This window comes from Copidosoma floridanum, unplaced genomic scaffold, assembly GCF_036245765.1.
Source record: "Copidosoma floridanum isolate Cflo_tuat_1 unplaced genomic scaffold, Cflo_Japanese_pri ptg000012l, whole genome shotgun sequence".
Classification (NCBI taxonomy): domain Eukaryota; kingdom Metazoa; phylum Arthropoda; class Insecta; order Hymenoptera; family Encyrtidae; genus Copidosoma; species Copidosoma floridanum.
This window is the reverse complement of record NW_028321889.1, coordinates 506,675-529,003: the sequence shown is the minus strand read 5'-3', so window position 1 is coordinate 529,003 and position 22,329 is coordinate 506,675. Positions and strand designations below refer to the sequence as shown.

At 34.1% G+C, this 22,329-nt stretch overlaps 3 protein-coding genes across 4 annotated transcripts; 1 reads left to right on the top strand and 2 right to left on the bottom strand.

The window, feature by feature from the left end:
- Positions 1-3,552: 3,552 nt before the first annotated feature.
- On the top strand, positions 3,553-6,431 carry LOC106646625 (uncharacterized). Its single transcript, XM_014362705.2, has 2 exons — positions 3,553-3,737; positions 4,303-6,431. Exon 2 carries the CDS (start codon positions 4,371-4,373, stop codon positions 6,207-6,209), a length of 1,839 nt encoding a protein of 612 aa, XP_014218191.2. The 5' UTR covers positions 3,553-3,737; positions 4,303-4,370; the 3' UTR covers positions 6,210-6,431.
- A 222-nt stretch (positions 6,432-6,653) lies between these two features.
- On the bottom strand, positions 6,654-8,656 carry Vps24 (vacuolar protein sorting 24). Its single transcript, XM_014362709.2, has 4 exons — positions 8,289-8,656; positions 8,165-8,225; positions 7,542-7,936; positions 6,654-7,463 (listed from the first exon to the last, which is right to left on the bottom strand). The coding sequence occupies exons 1-4, from the start codon at positions 8,331-8,333 to the stop codon at positions 7,305-7,307; spliced, it is 660 nt and encodes a 219-aa protein (XP_014218195.1). The 5' UTR covers positions 8,334-8,656; the 3' UTR covers positions 6,654-7,304.
- Positions 8,657-17,165: 8,509 nt separating this feature from the next.
- On the bottom strand, positions 17,166-19,674 carry LOC149375059 (uncharacterized). 2 transcript variants are annotated; one of them, XM_089590328.1, is made up of 4 exons: positions 19,553-19,674; positions 18,370-19,341; positions 17,819-18,303; positions 17,166-17,588 (listed from the first exon to the last, which is right to left on the bottom strand). In XM_089590328.1, exons 2-4 carry the CDS (start codon positions 19,310-19,312, stop codon positions 17,370-17,372), a joined length of 1,647 nt encoding a protein of 548 aa, XP_089446454.1. In that variant the 5' UTR covers positions 19,313-19,341; positions 19,553-19,674; the 3' UTR covers positions 17,166-17,369. The 2 variants fall into 2 exon arrangements, with proteins under 2 accessions (XP_089446454.1, XP_089446455.1); XM_089590329.1 differs by lacking the exon at positions 19,553-19,674 and adding an exon at positions 19,484-19,546.
- Between the last annotated feature and the right edge of the window lie 2,655 nt (positions 19,675-22,329).

Genomic DNA, 22,329 nt, shown 5'->3' with positions numbered 1-22,329 from the left:
CTACTGCATAGTGAATACTTGCCCAATAGATAGTTTATTTGAACTTTTGGTTGCAGCTCACAGCTTTTCAGCATCATTCAGAAACTTTGTAATGGATTTCACATTATCTGATCCAGATAATTCCTATTTTTTTGAAATACTTTTTAAATACATTCATAGTGAAAATTTTTCTAGAAAATTTTACTATAATGAAAGGCTTTTATTGTGTAAAAGAAAGTATGGAGCGCGGGAAACTTTAATTAACTTTCAAATAAACTGCCAAGATAACATAGGAAAACTATTTGAAGAAATTATGGCAGAAAATTTTTGCATTCTGAAAAAAAAATCTTGTAATCTTTGTGCATATAATATGAGCTGGAAGTACAAGACACAAGGGATAAGTTTGGCTACTACGATCGACGAAAATTTTCTTTGCAATTTACAGAACTACATCAATGAACTCTACAGTAAAAAACCAAAAAGTTGTGAAAAATGCAACGGAGAAGTAACCGAAATCTACAGAATCAGTCATTATTATTGTCTAGATATAGAGCCAAATTACAAACAGCATAAAGATTTATATGCAACCTTAAATAGTGTACCCATAGAGATAAAAATATTAAACGAAATATACGATTTAATAGGCCTGGTAGCTCTTTATCCATCAGATTCCTTGGGGCACTACTATACATTTATAAGGCTACCAAATAACGAATGGGAAGAAAGGAATAATTTGAAATCTACTATCATCGTCCACAAAATTAAAAGTTTAGAGATACTAAAGCCAGCATTAATATTCTATACAAGAAGAAAAACTTATTTGTGAGTACAAAAAGTTTTTGATGTTTCTAACAAAGCTTATTTAAATGTATTTGTATCTTTGTATATATTTTCAGAGGAAAAATATTGGGAGGTAAGTTATTATAGGTAAGCAACAAGATGTTTTAAGCTCAAAGCATTTATAAATTTAATGACAGAAAATATCAAGATAAAAAGTAAAAAAAAAGAATTATACGAATAAATCAATGAAAGTCAAGAGATCTCAAACTAAATAAACAAAAATTGTTGAATACAGATTATATTTGAATAAAGAATTAACGCAACGATAAGTAAATTGTATATTACATTTAAATAAACTGTATTTGGTTTAAAAATGTAAATTTGTCAAAGTTAGCTAATAATAGAAGAATTATACATCTGCAATTTGAATATAGCATCTTTACTAATGCTCAGGAGAATTCAAACTAATACAAACAAAAATTATTTTGTGCAATACATTTAAATAAACTGAAAAAAAGACATGTTCAAAACATTACTCATTTACTTCTTTATAAATACTCTAAAAAGATACTTATAATATTTGCTCTGATAAGGTAGTAATAAGAATATGAATAAGACTAAAACACAGCACATTTAGTTTCGCTTAGTTTACGGTATGTACTTTTCCAAGCCAGTTAGTCATCCACAGTCGTTGAATCTTCCATGGCTTCCCTCAGCACGCGCTCTTAGTCCTGCCAGGCTTATTTCAGAAACAATTTTGACCAATACTGAGTATATGCTGCCAATATTGGACTTCTCGGTCATTCTAACGAATACTCAAATTTTAGTTCACGTTAATGTCTTTCGAACACAAGAGTATTGAAAAGACTAAGTCCATCAGTTCGACAGACATTTCACGATGAACTATTGCAGAAATATTGAATCTGTTATGAAAACTCGACGATATCCTAAAATCTATAAATTCATTAAAATTTATCAAAGATGTTTTGGTCATAATATTATAAAAACAGATAAGTAAAGAAGACAATTTTCATTGATGCTCGGTGACGATGCTACACCCTCGAGCTGATGCAAATAATCTTCAAGCCTAGGTCGAAGTCGTTTAAAGCAGCTGTCAATGTGCTTGGATCATCGTACAGGTGCTGGTACTCGCTTGATATCTTGTTTTGAACTGCGTCTTTCATTACTGGGTAGCATAGCCTGAGAATAAAAAACATGAGTGACTTAAGAACTCGAGTAAATCTCAATTGATACGTTGCAAAAGATAGTCGTCATCGAATACCCAGGCACACACATTCAATAAGTTCGTATTTAAAAAACGTCTTCGTAATGATACCTTGCTCTTTTTAAAAAGGAATAGTGATGTCAGGGTTCTCGTAAAGGAATCTGCTCTCCTCCTAGGAGTTACGAGGCTACTCGAGCACTAACCCGTTGTCCTTCTTCTTTCTCATTGTTGCAGCCTTCTGCCGAGTACTCTAAAATGAAGTATCTTATTTTTAATGATTCCGAATAGTTTTTACAAAGAAATACAATTACTCTGTCAACTCGATGTTGTGATGCAGATGCAGATAAATAACGTTATCGTTCCAGGCAGCAAGTCTTATTATCCTGGTTAATAATTATAACTGAAAGCAAAAAAAACTACAAAGTACCTTGCTCACTAATTAAAAATATAAGCTACAGATAAATAAAATAAACTTATCTAAAATTTGTAGGTTAGTTCTTTTATCTACATCCAGTCAACAAGTCGTACAAACGATAATTGCACTCTCGCACTAACAAATTGTGAGCTTCAATAATTATAATTATTTGAACTGACTTTGTGCTCAGGTACTTATTTTGCGTAAATTCAAGCAATCCGCAAATGACAGTTTATGTAAACATAAGGCTCGTTCTCCCCGAGAGCGACTCGAGCTGTATACCTATAAATATATATATAGCTGTACCTATATATACATAGTTGCTCTGACTCACGTTACCAACTTTCAAACGCCAAAATGATAGTTTTATACTTATTGTATCACAATAATTTGTTCTATTAATAATGCACACTTGTTGCAAATTCATACTGCAACAGAGTTTTTTTAGTATTTAGTTCAACTTGATAAGACCGAATCGACTTCAATCACGTAGAGCAGATGATTGCATAACGTAAAAACACATTTTCGAAATTCACTTAAAAAATAATAAGTTTAAGGTTCTTTTGTAATGACTCATGTGTTAGTTTTTCTTCAATATCTATTTTAAATTATAAATCTTGATATTAATAGAAGTTGTTCTACTGTGCGACATATTTGAATTTTCCGCCAGTTTGGTAGCTGTCTGCTCTTGAGAGCGCTATAGCTATATATATAGCTGCAGAGAAGACTTCATTCGCAATGACTGAAATAATTATTTCACATTGTTTTTCTGTTAGTTTTACAATAATGCAATAGATAATCATCATCGACAATTAAATTGCAAACGATTAGAGTAAGTTTCATAGCCGTATATGGAGTATTTGAGCCAGACAACGTACTTATTCGGACTCTCGCTGGACCATTTAGTTTTTATTTTTTTATAGACAACCGGAAGATCCGACAATTTTTTGCAAAGTGATTGCAAACGTTGCTAACGATTCCGCAATTTTGGGTATTTTTTTCATGTCCCAATTCGAAAGTCATTCGCGGAGTTCCTGGAGCCGTATGACATGCAAGTATCTTACACTTCAAGAGTAAATATACAATATTGTACACGTAACATACGCACATACGTCATAAATTAACTGAAAACATAACCTTGGAAAATCGGTCTTTTGGTGTTTTTTTATCAGTTTTATTCTGAAAGTTGAGTAAAAATATATAAGTACGTAATTATCTGTATCAAATGATTATATATGATTAGCAGTAATACTTCTAATTTGTTGTCAACGTATGTGTAAACGAAAATTTGATTCTTAAAAATCGTTTGTGTTGACATAAGATATTTTAGATGGTCGTGTAAGTACCTATAGGTTTCTGATTTTACTTCTATTGTTTACTAATGACATGCTGATTTGATGAGATCAATGAACGAATAATGAGTTAATTCAAGTATATTTTGAATTCAAAGTTTTTTGTAAACTATCACAGAGAAACAATTCGTGAAGAAGCTTATAAGTTTTGATTACAGAAGAATTTTTTGTATTTCTGTAGAAACTGGTATATTCATTGAATGTGATTCAAAAACTACGACTTTGTAATTAAATATTGAATGCTCCCCTTAAGTTTAATGTAACTTTCTAAATTTAACTAAATAAGTAAATATCTTTACTTCAAATGAATTTGTTCGACACTTTTGTTTCAAGTTACAAGTTAAATATATTTGTATGCCATCAGCATCAGTAATTTCACTGGCAGGAGGTATAAAACCAATCAAAAACATGATTGTATTAATTATGTAATTGGATAGAATTTTTTCCAAGCAATATTATTTATTCATTCTTTGTTTGTCGAATTCATCAGCAAAAGATAAACATTATTTTTCTATTTCTAATGTGTCATCAATTTATCATATGTGTTTCAGATCTATCCACGCACACACAGAAAAGATGACAATAAAAAATCCTCAATAAGCTCAAACAATTGACGAAAATGCCACATCCCTGCGTCGTTTGTGGACGTTCTCGCATGAACCCCAACAATAAAGCAGAGGAGTACATATTCTTTGGATTTCCAGTAAACGATGAGCCACGCTGCAAGAAATGGCTGGAATTCTGCTGTCGAGAGGAGCTCTATAAACTGTCCAAAAAACAACTGCTGCAAAGGATGATATGCTCCAAGCACTTTTCGCGATTCGACTTTCTCAGCGACTTTTCCGATCGCCTCAACGGCACTGCCGTGCCAAGCGTCTACGATCCCAAACAGAGCCTGTACAACATTAGCTGTGTGCTGTGCGGTCGTTGCCGCAAAGATCCACCAGGTCCCGGAAACGATGACGCTACGTTCCACCATTTTCCTGGGGAGGAATTTCGTTGCCTGCAATGGCTTGACTTTGTCGGAGTCGATTCCTACTACAGGCTCACGAGAAAGGAAATAATGTTCTGCTACATTTGTTCGAAGCACTTTCACAGGAACCAGTTTATGCCTGGCTTCCACAACCGTCTGGTCGACGCTGCGGTGCCAGACATCAAGTACCCCGACGAAAACCCTCAAGAAAAAGACCCGGACGGTCCTCCCAACCCATTGGGAAACGTTGAACTCTTCAGCACCCGTGAAAAGGACTCGCCAAAGATCGTCCCGCTGCCAATGTTTGTCCGGAAAGGCCAAGCTTGCGCGTTCTGCGGTCGTCAGCGTTCCGACCCAAAAAATAGAAGCCAAAAGCTCAAGTTCCACCCGTTTCCCGCCTACGAGATCGGCAGGTGTCTAAAATGGTGCCAATTCCTCGAGCGCGAGGATATTCTTGGAATGTCCCCTAATCAGATTCGCAAGTTAGTCCTGTGTTCCAAGCACTTCCAGGCTGGCCAAAATTTCAACAACGGCACCGACCCATGTGACGCAGTTCCCACGATCAAGGACAGGATTGTCCCGTCACCTCAACCAGCACGCACGGAACCAGACTCGGAGAAGATAGGAAAGGTGTTGGTATCGAGCAAGAAGCCCAAAATTAATTCCGACATCAAACCAAAACCTTTGGCAAAGAAACGGGGCAAGTCCAAGAGGCCGACGACCATCAACTTACCCAAGATCGAGCCCAAAAAGGTCAACAACTTCATTGTGCAGAAGGTGCCAATTCCCACGACTGGCAATTGGAAGCTCATAGCTAACCAGTTCCAGCCCATCACCGTGTCAAACAGTATCATGAGCAACGTGGCTGACGTGAAGAAGGTCATCCTGCCCTTCTCTGGAAACATATCGAATTTGGGTGCTCCCATACCTGTTAACAGCCTGTCGAGCATACCGCCAGGGCTACTTATTAAAATTAACCTTCCAGAGCAGAGCAAGGACTCCGGCCAAGGTATCAAGCGGAAAAGACGGAGGAAATCTCCGATTCAGCCTATGAAAGTCGTCCACAGTGGCGATGAGAAAGCACCACAAGAGAATGACAAATGCAAATCTAGAAACCGTTTCTTGGCACATGAAGAAGATGCCGTTAAGGTAATGGAGAGTGGCGACGTTGACCTTCAACAAGAGTCGGAGGAGGATGAATCTGTTTACGTGAATTTTGAAGAAATTGAGTTTAAAGAGGAGCATTGTCAAGATATTGTAGATCAACAATTGAAAGAGGATATTGAGCCGAGTATCAAAAAGAAAAGGATACGTGAGACGAGGCCTAGGAAAGCATCGCTAAGGTGTAGGAGGACACTGTTGCCGATAGAGTGCCAACTGAGGCAGTTTCTATGGAAGATTAAACCTCATGTTCAAAGGTTACCGAAAAAGTCACAGGCACAAGTCAAACTTGCCATTATCAACAAGGTAATCGAACGATTGTGAAAAAATTTTGTGTAGAGAATGAAAGATGATGAAAAATTTTATTACATTAGTTTGGTATATTGCTAAGAGAATCAGTTCACTATTTATTTAATAAACGAGTTAAAGTATTTGTTTCTTTATTGTAAGTTAAGCTTATGATTGTGCAAAGGGATTACATTGAAAAAAAAAAAATGTACATAACATTTCAAGATGTTCAATTAAACTATTGTAAATAATAAACGAGAGCTTAAAAATTGAAAATTATTCATTTGAATTTTGGTGTCATACTAACTTGAGGGCTATGGTAAAGAAAGTCTTAGATGATTTAGGTGAAGGCATCGGTGATTAAAACATGATCTAATGCTTTCTTTATTTGTTTCGTGGTTTTTATTTATTTGTTTTTTTTGTTAAAAAAACAGTAACATTGCATTTTTGGTTGAAGTACACAATTTTTTTTTTTTTTTTTTTTTTAGTGATCAATTATAGAAAATTTTTTTACAAATGCTGTTTCAAACAAATGAATTTGTTATCGTGTTATTGAATAATTAACTTAATAATTCAAATTACAGGATTGATATAATTAAATTCATTTTACGTGCTACTTGAGCCTATTTACATACAATATTTACATTTGAGCTGAACTCAACAAACTAATACAGAATATGTTTTCTGCAAAGTACATACACGTATACAAAAGCTGTGACATTGACTTTTGCTCACTGATTATAAAAGTACCGCAAGCTATTAATTCGATCCATCCATGTATTCAGAAACAACTGCTTCATTGGTCTTTGGATTATAAAATTCAAAATTTTTTATAAAACTGGTAATCAAGCTTTACCATTTGCATATTATTAATTCCATATAAATTTTGTGCACTGTTTCTTCTAATGGATAGGAAACTTGTAATCACAGAATCAACGTAAAAAAGGGAAAGCATCTCACTTGTAGCATAGTTGAGATTTGATTATTTTATCAATAGTTGCATGTAATACTTAAGAGTGAATAATAAATCTATCACTACACAGCTGCACCATTTCCAATGGTCATCATAAGGTAATAATGCCTTTTTTGTTGTGACAAGAAATTTGAAAACTCAATCAATGTGCGCAAAGTTTAGCTGCGTAGACTTTGTAACCTATTCTTCATCTCTTCCAGTTCCTTATCATCACTGACCTCCTCAACTTCATCCTCTTTAGATGTGGATGCTCCAGGAGTTTCTGTGACCACATCTGGTGCTTTGCCCATCTGTCCGGCAGTCACCTCCCAAAGAATCTACAATAACCAACCTTCAAGTTAATTTTCATTCAAACTCAGAACCTACAAATTTTCAGTTAAACTTCCAGAGCTTACCTTGTCAACCTCTTCATCAGCAGCATCCTCTAGCTCTTCGGAATCCTCAATAGAATCAAGAGTTTCATCCATCATTTCCTCAATGATGCCAGCCTTCATCATCTCTTTGGAGAGCTCCCTCATGGTAGCAGCCACCTCTGGCACCTTAATCAGCGCCTGCATGGCCTGCATGACCTCTGTGGATTTGGATACAGAGCCTGCAACTCTTATCGTTGCCAACTGATTCTTCATTTGCAGCGTCACAGAGTTCAGGTGTGCCTTGGACGTGTGTAATTTGTTACAGGCCTGTCTGGCTCGTATGACTTCTTTGGCCAGAACTTTGCACACATCCTTGTCTCCCTTTTTGGCTGCATCTTTAAGAGAGCGCTTAACTTTGTCCTCTTCTCTTTGGATCGCTGAAATGATCATTGAAAATTTCAGGGAATTTTATAAAAAATCAAAACTGAAAGTGAGACTTGTTGTAGGTGAATAATTTTTTTTGTACAACTGTTAAAAAAATAGGTAAAAAAAAAAAGTACAGCAGAGCTACCAGGGTATGGCCTTAATTGTCTCTAATGAAACAAACAACATTTATCTGGTGTAAGTATTTTTTATACTGAGTATGTCATTTGACAATGACTCACCTCTAACCTGTCTGTCAATTTGATAACCTTCTTTGCGAAGTTTGTGTGACCACTCGTTTACCTAAAGAAATGGAGCGATGTAGTAACTGTACGCTGAAAATTCGAGAAAAATTTTGCAAATTACCATTTCTTTGGGATTCTTCTCGTGGGATTTGCCAAAGAGACCCATTTTTTATCAGCTATATAGTGCCACTGTATAGGTGACTCACTGACTGACTATGGCAGTATGGCTCCGAAATACAATGATATAAAATAAGTACCTATGCCTTTTCCTTACATGTTGCGTCTTGCGTGGGTGTAGTATGTAAACGTAAACAGTAAAATATAACTATACCCTATAGGGGTAAATGACCCAATTACTGCGCACTGAAATTTTTGATTGTACTAAATTTCTCATTTCTCAATGTTTTTCGATGTAAATTGAACCAGTTTTACTTAATCTTTATCTGCAGCATCTTGTGCGATTGAAACGACAAACATTTTTCTGTTAAGTAACTTTTTTTTTTTTAAATAACTGTTTTAGTGCTGATATCACTTGCTGGTACTTAGTAAATTTTGTGTCAGTGCGGCCTGAGGCCTGAGGCCTGACCACAGCCTTGACATGAATCGATCTTAGTTGTCGTTGTCCTCGAGAATATAAGTATCGATATATCTCATAGGCTGAGCCCAAAGTGTTTAAAAAAAATTACTGCCGCAACTCTTAGGAAAGTTAAAAAATGTTATGATTCAGAAAGGTGTGTAGTGTTTTTGTGAAATTTTGTTTTGATCACCCGTTATATGGTAATTTAAAAAGTGCATATGGTCTAAGCGATATTATTGCCGCAACCTAGTCCAATAGAGAGAAAATAAAGAGTTATGCTTATCTACGAAATGCCATTTGCGGCAGGATTGGGACTTTTATAGTATCCGAAAATGGTCCCCCCAAAAAATGTACCTCTCCTTACAAAAAATTTAATGCCGCGACTTTGCCAAACGTTTTTTCATGATAATTAATGCTATAAGTCACAGTTGCGGCGATTTTATCTGGTTCTGGGTATAAAAATAACCTTTTTTTCGTTGCTCATCTAATAAGTAACTAATAATAAGTATCGTATTTCAGATACGATAAGCGTTGTAAAAGCGACGAAAATGGTTATTTTTCCACCATCCGAGGATAGGTTACTCTCTTAATAGTCTTGCTGACGTTTTTTTAATTTAAAAATTCTAACAGTTTCCATTCACTTGTGGCTCCTTAGTGGTTTCGAAGAAACTCGAAGGTGTCTTTTGTATGTGTAACATACCAGTAATAAGTATGCATTAATTTTTCAAAACATTTCCCGAAAATTTCTCAATCCTTCATGCAGTTCTTTATTTCCACAAAATTTAGTGATTTGACTTTTTTTGAGAAGAAAAAAAAAAAAAAAAAAAAGCATATATGTTTCTGTTTATCGCTTTTAAAAAAATTTGGCTTTTTTGAAACATTAATTTGTTTATCTAAAGTTAAATAACCATCCAATCTTTAAATATGTAATGTTGATTCAATGGAGCTCAAAGACCCGCGTAAAACAGCTTTTATGGTGTTTTTTAGTAATTTTTATTGTTGCATAATACTTACATTTATTACTTTGTCTGACCAAATATCATCTTTATACTTAAATCCTTACAAAATTACTTAGTCTTTATTATTATAACGCTTTAGAAGTAATTTTCATGTACATTATTAATTTTAACTGGGGGAATTTCTTCTTAATTAACGTTACGGGTCGATTAAAAAAAAAAATTTACGCTGTAATTCTATTTAAATCCTTTTGTATATTTAGATCATTTTTTGTCAAGTTTTTATAAGGAATAATGTGAAGAATTTATGAGGCACAACGAAGTAAAAACAATCAAAAGTTTTTGGTTGATTCATTGTATCGCTAGAACATCCGTATAATACCCAACATCAATAGTTATTGCTTTATTACTTTATCGAAGCTGCACAAGAATTTTTTAATACATTATTTTTGTGGATGCCATGAATATTTCTGCAGTATCATGCAATAACTATAATAAATTCTATTATTTAATAGGAGGTGCAATATCGTGTGGCAATACGTAACATCAAGATGTTTACTAATTATTACAATAATAATTATACAGTTTTAATATACATTATCACTTGATATTTTAACAATACTTTAATAATATTGCGTGGAATAGTTTAAGTGTAGTATTGCAATACAATTTCTACGATGTTGCATAATAAATTGCACAATTGTATTTATTTCCTTGTTTGAAAATTGGACTAGTAGTTTTCTAAATACACTCTTGTCGTGTAGTGCTATGACATAGCGGCAATATTGTGTGAATAGGTATAATTATTTCCGATATAGGCTATACAATCTCGCATTTTGTTGTTTTAATGCAATGTTGTTTCGATTATGTGGTGCAAAATATCACTTTTAAGTATTCGTATAATATTGGTTCAATATTTTGCAAATTATTTTTGCTACCAAATTTTTTTTAAATATTGTTAGAATATATGAACATTGTCCAAAATATTGCTACAATTTTTGAATATTGTTATACAATATTCGTACAGTTTTAAATTTTATACGTGGGAACTTGCAAGTCAATGTGATTTTACAAAAAGGGTTGGTTGGCAATATTAATTTATACAATATTTAATACTCGCGATTTTATAAGACAATTTGAGAAAACTCCAATAAGTTTCCACGTTGGTACAGGTTGACGCTTCGTTTACATTTGAACGCTCCACACAGATTTAGAATGTATAATTACAGCAACTGAGAATTTTAGAAGAAAAAAAAAAAAGAAAAAAAAAAAAATCAGTCGCAACAACGAAACCCTCCAAAACTTGATCAAGGGTAGAAGGACTTTCCTCCCTTACATGGCCTGTGGTACCACACCCGCGGCATCGCAAGCTCCCCCGGAAGTCTTATGTACGTGCGCCACGTGCATCCTAAGGTTCCTGGAATCGGCGTAGGCGCGCCGACACAAGTCGCACCGGAAGGCCTTCTCCCCCGTGTGGGTGACTTGGTGCCTCGCCAGAACCCCGGAGGTAGCGAAACCCGCCTGGCACACCGGACAGGAGTAGGGCCGCTCGCCCGTGTGGACGCGCTCGTGCCTCGCGAGGTTGCTGGGATTGGCGAAGCACTTTTGGCACTCCCTGCAATTGTACGGGCGCTCGTTGGTGTGGGTGCGCTTGTGCTTCGCCAAGTTGCTGGGATTGGCGAAAGCGCGATCGCAGCTCGAGCACCGGTAGGGCCGCTCTCCCGTGTGGACGTACATGTGTTTCCGCAGATCGGCGTTTTCGGCGAAGCGTCGAGGACACGTGGGGCAGGCGTGGCGTTTGTCACCCGTGTGGATGCGCAGGTGCCGCGTCAGGCTGCTGGGCGCGTCGAACGCTTGGGGGCACATGGAGCACCCGTGGGAAGCCCTGGGGCTGGAGTTGCTGGTCTGTGGTTGGCTGAGGTTGTTTCTTGGTGGACAGTAGGCAGCCGCTGGTGGAGCATTCAAAATGAAAACCTTTTTTGGGGGCAACTCCATTTCTGTTGAAAAAAACAAAAACAAAAATTGAAATATTTGTTCATGTATTTTATCGTAAAATATGATACGTGGTTGCGTCGGCTTTGGTTGTCTTACAGTTTAAGGAAACTTTTGCTAATCATTTTTCTACTTATTTGGGAATGAATATTATAAAATTCAGATGAGGAGGTACCGTGATGTAAGAGCTTGTGTGTATCTTCCATATTTATTAATTAAGCTCTCCACGTGATGTCATATAAATTCATCTCATCAGAGAGTGTTGGTTTTAGTTTAGGCGGACTTGGCCATGTCCGTATTTGTAATGTAATCAATTTTATTGTAATTGGAAAAAATTGTTGTATTTTTTACATTAAATACTATTTCATGCTAAGTTGTACAGCTATTGGAAAAAAAATTACTAATCTCTAATTAAATTCGTACTGACAATTTTTTTACTCAAAAACTTATGAAATGCATCCGAACGCATCATAAAATGTCTTAAAAATTGTTTCTGATTATTTTTTTTATGATGTTTAAACTAAAATATTTGTAATACAAAAATCTTTTGCTATACTGTACTTTGAATATAATTTAATTAAATACTAGTGTATTTTACATTATTTTATGGATGTAAAATGAAAGTACTCATAAATAATTACTTATGAATAACATTTATTTGATCTAAGTAATCGTAGAATGTTTTTAAAATTGTTCCTGATTATTCTAGTTATAACATTTAAAGTAAAATATTTTTAGTACAAAAATCTTTTAATTCACTATACTTTGTTAAGGTACTGAAAGACTTGAGTCGAATGCCAGTGCATGTTATGTACCTACATTCAATACCAACGTATTTTAGAATTGATTTAAAATATGAACTTGGAAGAAATGAACTTTGGAGTATTCGAAATGGACCAACCAAATAAAAATTTACAGTTAACAAAGCAATGAAAAAGTTTTATTAGTAATGATTTTTATTGAATTTGTGAATTCAAATACAAACAGAATTTCGGATCAGTGATGTATTTGATATTTTTGTTTAATAAAAAATACTTTCCAAACTTATTTAAAAGTAGCTGTCCCTACCACTCCGTTCAAGCAGACTTTGAGCTTTTGGTTAACATTTGTATGAATACTTTTGGGATAAAAGTATCATGGGCGTATCACTTTCTGCAATTTAAGTTACCACTGCGCCAAGTAAGATTATTAAAAGTATGCCTATGATCAGAATTAAGCTTACTTACTTTCCGGATTTTTAAACAGTTTAAAAAAAAATATCGCATTATTTTTGTACAAAAAAGTTTTCATCCATCACCATTTGTGGATAATACAATGTTAAAAAAATTTTTTTTTGTGACAGATAAGTGCAATATACTTAAGATATTAAAGGTTATTTGAAACCAAATATTTAAATACTTTTTCAAATATTTTGGCTGTTTCTTTTGGCATAAATTGTCCTTCCATCAAGTTGTAATTAATGCTTTGTTTTTGCTGGTGAAAATTTTATGAAGCACAATGATATAAGTAGTATTTGAAAATTATTTTTTATCACATAATATAATGCATTGCACTTTTAGTAAAAAAATGAAAATGTATCCTTGACAAAGTCTGTCTATTAGTTTGCCTGTGGGTGTAGTTTAAATTACTTTCATACATACCCACTGAAAAAATAAATACGCATGAACCCAAGACTTTGAGGGGTTTAAAATTACTTTATCATTGTATTTTAAATTAAATTAAATTTAATGAAGAAATAGTATAATTAAAATTTATTAGATTTAATAGTGTGAAAAAATATTTAACACGAGCTTTTCTTCACTTCAACGAAATTAATTGCAATCATTATAGTTGCTTCATGATACATAATAAATTGTGAAAACGATTCATTTCGTTTTTTGTTATTTTTCAAAGAAAACTTAAATTATACTTCAATCGTTATATATAATACTAGGATATTATTTCACGACTACGATATTATCTACAAAGAAACGTTAAAACAGAAAATTCCTCTAAAATAAATGTCACGATGTCCATATAGGATCCTGATTAAACAAGTACTAAGTTATTTGTTGTTAAAATGCAACTCTAAATTTTAAAGTACGTACTTGCCTTGCTATTTGTAGATGTTCAACTATTCGGTATAATAATTATCGTGATATCAAAGCACGTTGAAGTTTTTTTCGTTGAATCACTTGAATCTAGGTTACTTTTTTACGTGTGAGCTTAATACAATAAGCGTTGCCACGTACGAGCAGTGGACTTCTTAAAACATTACTACGAAAGATTAGACTAGAAGATATTATCACAATTCACTTCTAGTGGAAAAAAAACTTTTCTGTCACTATAGTTAAATTTGAAAATTCTATGCAATCTAGTGATATAAATATATAATAGATAAATAAAGTATTTGCTATTTGTACGCTGTACAATCAGGTTTTACGTAGCATTATGAATATATATTATATCAATAGCTTAACAATAATGTTACGAGAATCTCAAAAATAATTATTGCGTGAATTAGCAATCAAGTTTCTGCAAGATTCTACTCATACAAATTTTTATCTGGCAAAAGAATACATCACCAATGCTAGCAATTTTGTTGTAAAGTACACCAACAAGATAAAGTAAATAATGTTTCTGAATGTTGGGTTTTACTTGCAAATAAAAAAGCCTAATTTAAATAGTGGTTTAAACTTTTTTTTTCTATTTTGAGTGTGTGTATCTCTGTTAGTCAAATCTCGGGCATCCGCTGACTAATTTATTTTATTTTACTAATACTAGTACTAGTACTAACACTAACACTAATACTAATAATAATACTAATAATAATACTAATACTAATACTAATACTAATACTAATACTAATAGTATATAAAGCAAAGTCGCCAAAACCGTTGTGATCGCTAACCGCGAAAACTACTAAACCGATTTTGCTGAAATTTTGCCTACTGATTTTTGACACTTCTTAGATGGTTTTGGTATATAGTTTTTATTTAGAAAAAAATTAATAACAATAGCAACAAATAAGCTCAAAGTTTTGTAAAAATACGCTAGCTTTTCACTCTAGTTCAGTAGGATCGTCTAGATGGCGTACAAGTAAAATCAAAGCTACCTGCAATAGGATTAAGTAAGTCTGTTTATTAAATGCCCGAGTAAACGACCATACTCCAGCCGTGTTTCACCAAGGGAATCACGCTCATGACTTATGACTGTAGAATTGAAGCGCTGTTGAACGGTGGCGTCAGAGATAGAGTGCAAAGTTTATTTATGACTGCTGCAACCACAAAGTATTTAGGGGTACATATGTTTAAAATCTTTTAACAATTATGCCAAAGTAATGATAATTAGATTCAATTTTTCTTAAAATTATTTACATAAGTATCATGTATATACTGGCACTGCCGTTGTGCGGTGCTTTAGTTATTCAATCATAAGCATGGGCGTGATAGTGATACTCTTGGTAAAACATGGCTGAACACCATAATCGATCTAATATCACTATGTGAAACACAGAGCTGGGAGTGACTGGTACTGTACTTGTAGTCTACCCAGCCTGCGAACTGTACCTGGTATAGTTGGTATAGTTGGTATTGACACTTTGGGTCCCACGTCTCATCATTATGTATAAATAACAATGCCTTCCAGGGCTCATATATTAGATTATTAGGCCAAAAAGTATTGTGCAACAATAATTAAAGTGATTAATTAATTAATTTCATGCGCTCACACGAAGTCTTGCTGTTTTGGAATTTTTTTACAAGAGAGTGATTTGAAGTCTACAAAAGCAATAAAGTGCTTTGGTTTTTTCGTCAAAAAGTAAGTAAACTGAAAATATTATCATCCTTAATTGCAAGTCACCTGTCGTAAATTATGATGTGCTAAATCCTTATAGACTGTCATTTGGTTAGACATGCACTTAAGATATTAGCTTTAATTTTTTTAATTTTTGCAGCTTTACTTGTAATTTAACATGGCAAAAGTAATCTATATGTTCATATACATATAGTACCTATATTTGTATAAACAGACTAATAATGAATATACAGTTTTTTGAATGAACACCATAGCTGTTTAAACTGCACACTGGCAGGATGATTTTATTTATTGTACATTCATGCTAATTTATTAACTTTTGTACGTGACAAGACTCAATACTCATCTAGTATTTTAGACTCAATATTGACATAGTCATAAAAATTATGCTTCAGTTTTTAGATGTACTATTATAGTGTTGCTGTTAAATAAAGTTATCTCAGAGCTAGAGTGAATTCATCTTTAAATGAAATAAAGCAAGAGCCTTATAAAATACTTCTGATTTATTTAATCATTAAATGCCTTTCATCGACAAAAGCAGAAAAACTTTGAACATGCTTTTTTACACCATGTTAACAATGCCACTTGGTTATTGTTTTTTGATTTTGTCGTTAATGGAGACAAATAAGCAAGGATCTGATATTCTTATTTTCTTGTGGCTAGTGTATTATAAATAAATAAAATAATTAGACACTTTTTTTTAATCCTAATTCTTCCCCTTTACTTTTTATTGCTTGCAAGCATTAATTTAGATATATCTGTTACAAACTTGTATTATACATTTCAATCACATTATTGGTCCCTATGTTTATTATTGATATTCATTTTCTGTACCTATCTGTCATTTTTTTACTCAGTGTATCGCTAACGGCTGTAACATGTTTGACATTCAATGTTTCTAATAGATTTATTTATAGCAACACATGCATAATTTTTTATTTATAATTGTATAAAGGTTCTTAAAAAATATTAGTTTCTGCATGAGTTTTTTTTAACTATAACTCATTTCTAAATATGTATTTTATCACGCAGAGACTCCGAGGGTAAGAGTCAAGCTACCCGTAGTTGGGTTTTCAGGACCATCATAAGTATTTATGTTCCTTAATTAATCATCAATCTCATCACTTTTTTTTAGGTCCATCTAACGTTAAATTATCTTGCCAACAAATAAACTTTTACGACCATTTCTGGCAACGATTCGTCGACTAAAAAATTAACTAACCGATCAGTTACATATTTTTTTTCCTTTATTTTCATTTTTTTCTTTTTTCTGATTTTCATTACTAACGCAGGACGAATATTGTTTTTCAAAAAATCACTCCTCTCAATGTATACATTACAACATTACAATCGTAAAAATGAAATGACATTCATCTTTCCCAAAAAAATTGATCTTTGCAAAAATGGTTGTATACCATCAGACACATTCTTATTTCACTGTCTACAAATTGAATAAGTATAATTATACTGTAGATAGCGTGCAATTTTTATTTATCAAATGTTATTTGATGTAATTTTTAAGTACTTTTAATATCATCCAATCTATTTGATATTTTATTCTAAAGTCATTCAGTTTACCTTGGATTCAGTGAATTTTATGTCAAAATGACGAATATCCATAAAATTAAAAAATTTCCATGAATCAGATACTTGTCAAACAAGAGGCTACATTTATGCAAAAAACTTCATTTTTTCATGAGTCAACAACATGACAGTACAAATCGGAACGATGTAAATTTTTTTTCCAAATTTATTTTAATCCCCTTGAATTTACATGAAATAATATTTAGATTTTTAAACTTATTTTTTATCATCACTTTTTGCGCCATAAAATCGAGGAAACAATTGTGCTTCCAAAGCTAAGATATACAAAATTTTAATTTTACAAATCAAGGCACTTGTTGCGATGGTGAAAAGTGGTATAGTTTTGGTGGTATTGCGCGTAGCCAAAGTAAAAGCATGACTCTGTGTTCGTCTCCTCGTAGTTGATCCTAATCTGATCCAACTTCAGATTCGAATAGCGCAGATCGATGTCGGTAAGGTTGGCTTTCATAGTAATGCGCCCATCGGTCGCCAACACTTGGACTTTGACATGCATTATCTGTCAAAAAAAAAGTGCAGTCAGAAACAATGTGAGAAATACAACAACAGCAGTCTTTGTCACGAAATCTATTTTCCCAAACATCGGACATAAACACGTGAAATAGCGCCCCCTACTTACCGTAACATACCATAGCCCAATATGGAATTTAGTGTGCACAATGTATCAAGAACAATTGTGAAGAAAAAAAGAGTCTCCCGAAATGAGCTGTGAAAATGGAATATACATACCGTATTTTCCAATCGCGACCGAGGCCCCGGCATGGACAAGCTGTCGTCGAGGTCAAAGTACAGTATGAAGATGCCACCAAAGGGCTGGTTGAATATTTTGAGCATCCTGGGCCACTCTGGGAGCGTCACTGTATTATTCAAGACCTGTTGCCCAGTCAGGTCGTACTGCACACAGCGGACATCGTTGCTCCTCACCCTGTCCACCCTGTCGTCCGGGTGACAAAGCGAGAAGTATCCGTACTCGCTCGATTGCTTCCAGTAGCCGTCCTCGTAGCAGCACTGCACCCGGTGATTCTCGAACACCATGGTCTCGAGGCCGTCGTGGTTCACGTGGCGAACCGTCACCGAATTCAAGTCGTAGCCATAATTGTTATTGACCTCCGTGAAGAATCCACCGCTGTTCGAGTTGTCGCGTTCCACAACCATCGCGCTGCTCATGGTGTACGAATTTAGGTGGAAGGGAACGGGGTCGCGTATCTTTTCACCTGGAAGCAACCCGAAGAATCATGCGGTTGTTCGTTTACGAGTTGTTTCGTATTGAGTATAATTACCGTTGTGGTTGTAGCGAAGGATGCACTTTACGTACCGATCGTCGCACGATTCCCAGCTGTTGACGTATACGTCGAATGCGTTGTCGTAAAATAGGGTGTACAAGTTGGAGGCCCGGTGATTGTCAAGCGGAAACTCGAGTACGGTGGAGTTGCATTGGTCCATGTTGATGAGAGTCAGCATCCAAACTTTCTTCATGTCATCGAAGGAGCCTTTCCACGAGGACCACTTGAGCACGGCCGTTTTTCCTCCGTGCATTACGTTAAGGGATCCGGCGCCGGGTTGGAACTCGATTCTGTTGTAATCGGGCGCCTCGAGCGTTGCGCTGCATTTCAATACAGTGTCGCTCAAGTACTTCTGCTTGAACGTGCAACTGGCCGTGGTTTGGTACTTGTTCACGTCGCACGTCACGTAAAAAAGACTGTTCTCGATGGTTTGGGAAATTTCGTAGATTCTAGGTATGAAGCTCTCGGTGTAATTTTCATTAAATTTCTCCATCTTGTACACCTCGGAGTCTAGAATATGAACAGCAGAGCAGTCGGCCATGTCGACGAAGCTGACCCACTTGGAATCATCGCACCTTTTGTTCTTAGGCCACGAATACCATTCAAGTTGGGTCTTTCGTCCCGAGAGTTTTCTTGCGAGTTTCATAGGGTTGCTCATGCCGAGGTCAATGGCGTCGGTCTCGGGAACTGACAGTCGTACGTTGCAATGATTTTCGGTGCCATCGGCCATTTTTACCTCCAAGTAACAATTCGCCTCGTGGCGCACGTCAATCATGTTACAAGTCGAAAGCACCAAACTTTGATCTATATTTTGGGAATTTGTGAAGAACATGGACACAAACATTGAATTCGGTTCCCAAGAGGAATTTTGAAGCTCGGCTGCTTGCACTGCGACGCAGAGCAGGCCCAGGACCGCCAGGGCATTTCCGAAGAACGACATTCTCCCTTGCGTGGCTCGATTAGAGGTACCTTTCGTAACAAAGAGAACACGCGCAATACAGAAAAGTATCTAAATGCTTCGATGTTCTGATTTATAAAAGCTTGTTGGTGTTTTAACAAAATTACACATAATAAATTGAAAAAAAAAAAAAAAAAAAAAATGATTACTCACGGGTAATTTATCTTCAAGAAGTGAGACGGGGAGAAGTGGTGCAATAAGTAATGTTAAATGAGCGCTTACCTAACTTGCACCTGATGCTCGACAAACGTCGACTGTCTCGAAAAATACTGTGCTATCTTTTATATCTTGAGGTGCTCCAAGACCACATGACCAGAGTTAGGCCGGTGTTAACTTATGATTGGCTAAGGTAAATTTTTCCAGCTCATACGATCCCCACTTAGGGTGCCTGTACATGGAAGACCTGCTGTTTGGCAACTGCCAGTCAAAGCTCTCTGGTCTCATGAGAGTGAGAGAGAGAGGTTCATCACGTGACCACATTTAACCTCTCTCTCACTCTCATGAGACCAGAGAGCTTTGGCTGGCAGTTGCCAAATATCAGGTCTTCCATGTACAGGCACCCTTAGTCAATGATGATAAACTATTGTTACTTAGGGAAGATATTGGTAAGGAGGTGCGTCGCGAGAATGAAGACCTTTATTCAAGTTACCGTGATCATAGGTAAAGTAGCGAGTGTGTTCCCTTCAAAGGCTCGTCGTGTACTCCCCTGATAGACTCTCTCCTTGCTCGCGCTTCCCTTCCCTTGGCCCTAGGGCCCCTCGTTATGAGATTTGAGGAGAGGGAGCGTAGAGTCTCATCTATACTATCGTACGTTACAGTATTTATAAAAAATTTTTTTGTACTCCCAACACAATGGATTTCAAAATTAATTGTAGTTTAAAAATGTTCATGTATAAGTTGTGTTATCTACCCAGAAACAAAGAACTATTGTTCAAGTCGGCTTATGTACTTAATGTGGTTTTAATGTATTATTCCATAAAATTTTCCAATCACTTATGCGATTACGAAAAATTTATCGAAATATTAAGCTTTATGAAATAAATACTGGAGAATTTCTCACAAGTTGAGTTTACTTGATAAATAAAAACGATTCGCACTTTTTTTGCACCCATGAACATGCATGGAAATATCACCGTGGTTTTGGTTTAATCTGTTTACACATAAGAATTTTTCCGCTTTGAGATTCAAGATTTACCAACGTAGAGGCTTTCTAAACAAGGTGTTGGCTCAAAATGAATTTTTTACATTTATTTAAATTATTCCAAAGAAAAGGAATGAAACGTAAACGTGATGAATAAGATACCTATTTTTCTTGGGTTTCGTCTTATAAAGCATTAGCCATCCATTGGTTTATGTATTCTCTCAGTATTTAAAAGACAATTTAATACGTCCAGGCGTAGATTGTTAATAAAAATTTTGTGAACTCCAACAACTATCTCAGACCAATTAAAAAACTTGTTGAAAAATTACTGTTATAAATATAATTATTTTATAAACAAATAAATTATTTAAATAAAGGAAATACAAAAGAATGAAAAAAAAAGTAACGAAATTAAATATGAAAAAAAAAGGAATGATTTATGAAAAAAAAAGGGAATGAAAAAAAAAAAGATTAAAAATGAAAATAACAAAGAAATTCAATAAAGGAAATACAAAAAAATGAAAAAAAATGTAATTAAATGAAATATGAAAAAAAATAAAACAAGAAATAAAGAAAAAAATGAAAAAAATGTAATAAAATAAAATATGAAAAAAAAAAACAAGAAATATAAAAAAATAAAACAAGAAATAAAGAAAAAAAAAAAAAAAAAAAAAAAAAGATAAAAAAAGTAAAAAAAAAAAAAAAACCAGGGGGGATAAATGGGTCATGGGACCCACGGTAAGAACGAAGTTCTTTAAACGTGAGATGAGTATGGACATAATTTCTTAGGTAACAAGGGGGTCGCCAGACCCACAGGAAGAACAAAGCTCTGTAAACGTTAGTACTGCATTCATGTTGTTTACTAAAACAAAAACTTGAAAAACGAAAAAAAAAAAAATAAAAAAAAATATTTTACTACTCACGATGGTTGAACTTTGTGAGTACTGTATTTATGCACGACGTTCTCACGAAGTTCAACCATCGTGAGTAGTAAAATATTTTTTTTTATTTTTTTTTTTTTCGTTTTTCAAGTTTTTGTTTTAGTAAACAACATGAATGCAGTACTAACGCTTACAGAGCTTTGTTCTTCCTGTGGGTCTGGTGACCCCCTTGTTACCTAAGAAATTATGTCTATACTCATCTCATGTTTAAAGAACTTCGTTCTTACCGTGGGTCCCATGACCCATTTATCCCCCCTGGTTTTTTTATTTTTTTTTATTTTTTTTTATTTTTTCTTTATTTATTGTTTTATTTTTTTATATTTCTTGTTTTTTTTTTTTCATATTTTATTTTATTATATTTTTTTTTCATTTTTTTCTTTATTTCTTGTTTTATTTTTTTTCATATTTCATTTAATTACATTTTTTTTCATTTTTTTGTATTTCCTTTATTGAATTTCTTTCTTATTTTCATTTTTAATCTTTTTTTTTTCATTCCCTTTTTTTTTCATAAATCATTCCTTTTTTTTTCATATTTAATTTCATTGCTTTTTTTTTCATTCTTTTGTATTTCCTTTATTTAAATAATTTATTTGTTTATAAAATAATTATATTTATAACAGTAATTAGTAGCATTACTGTAATGCCAAAAAAAACCTCAGGTTTAATAAAAATCGGTCGGTATTTTATGCATCAAATGCATAAAATACAAATATTTAATGCGTAATAACGCGCCTTATTATGTTTAATCTACATAACCATATTTATGCTAATTAAAATTTTTTTTTTTTTTTTTTTTTTTTTTTTTTTTTTTTTTTTTTTTTTCTTCATAGATGTATTATTTAGAAAAAAATACACAATTTATAAAACAAATACATAATTGAATGTATTATCAGTAAATAAATTTAAAAATGAAATGT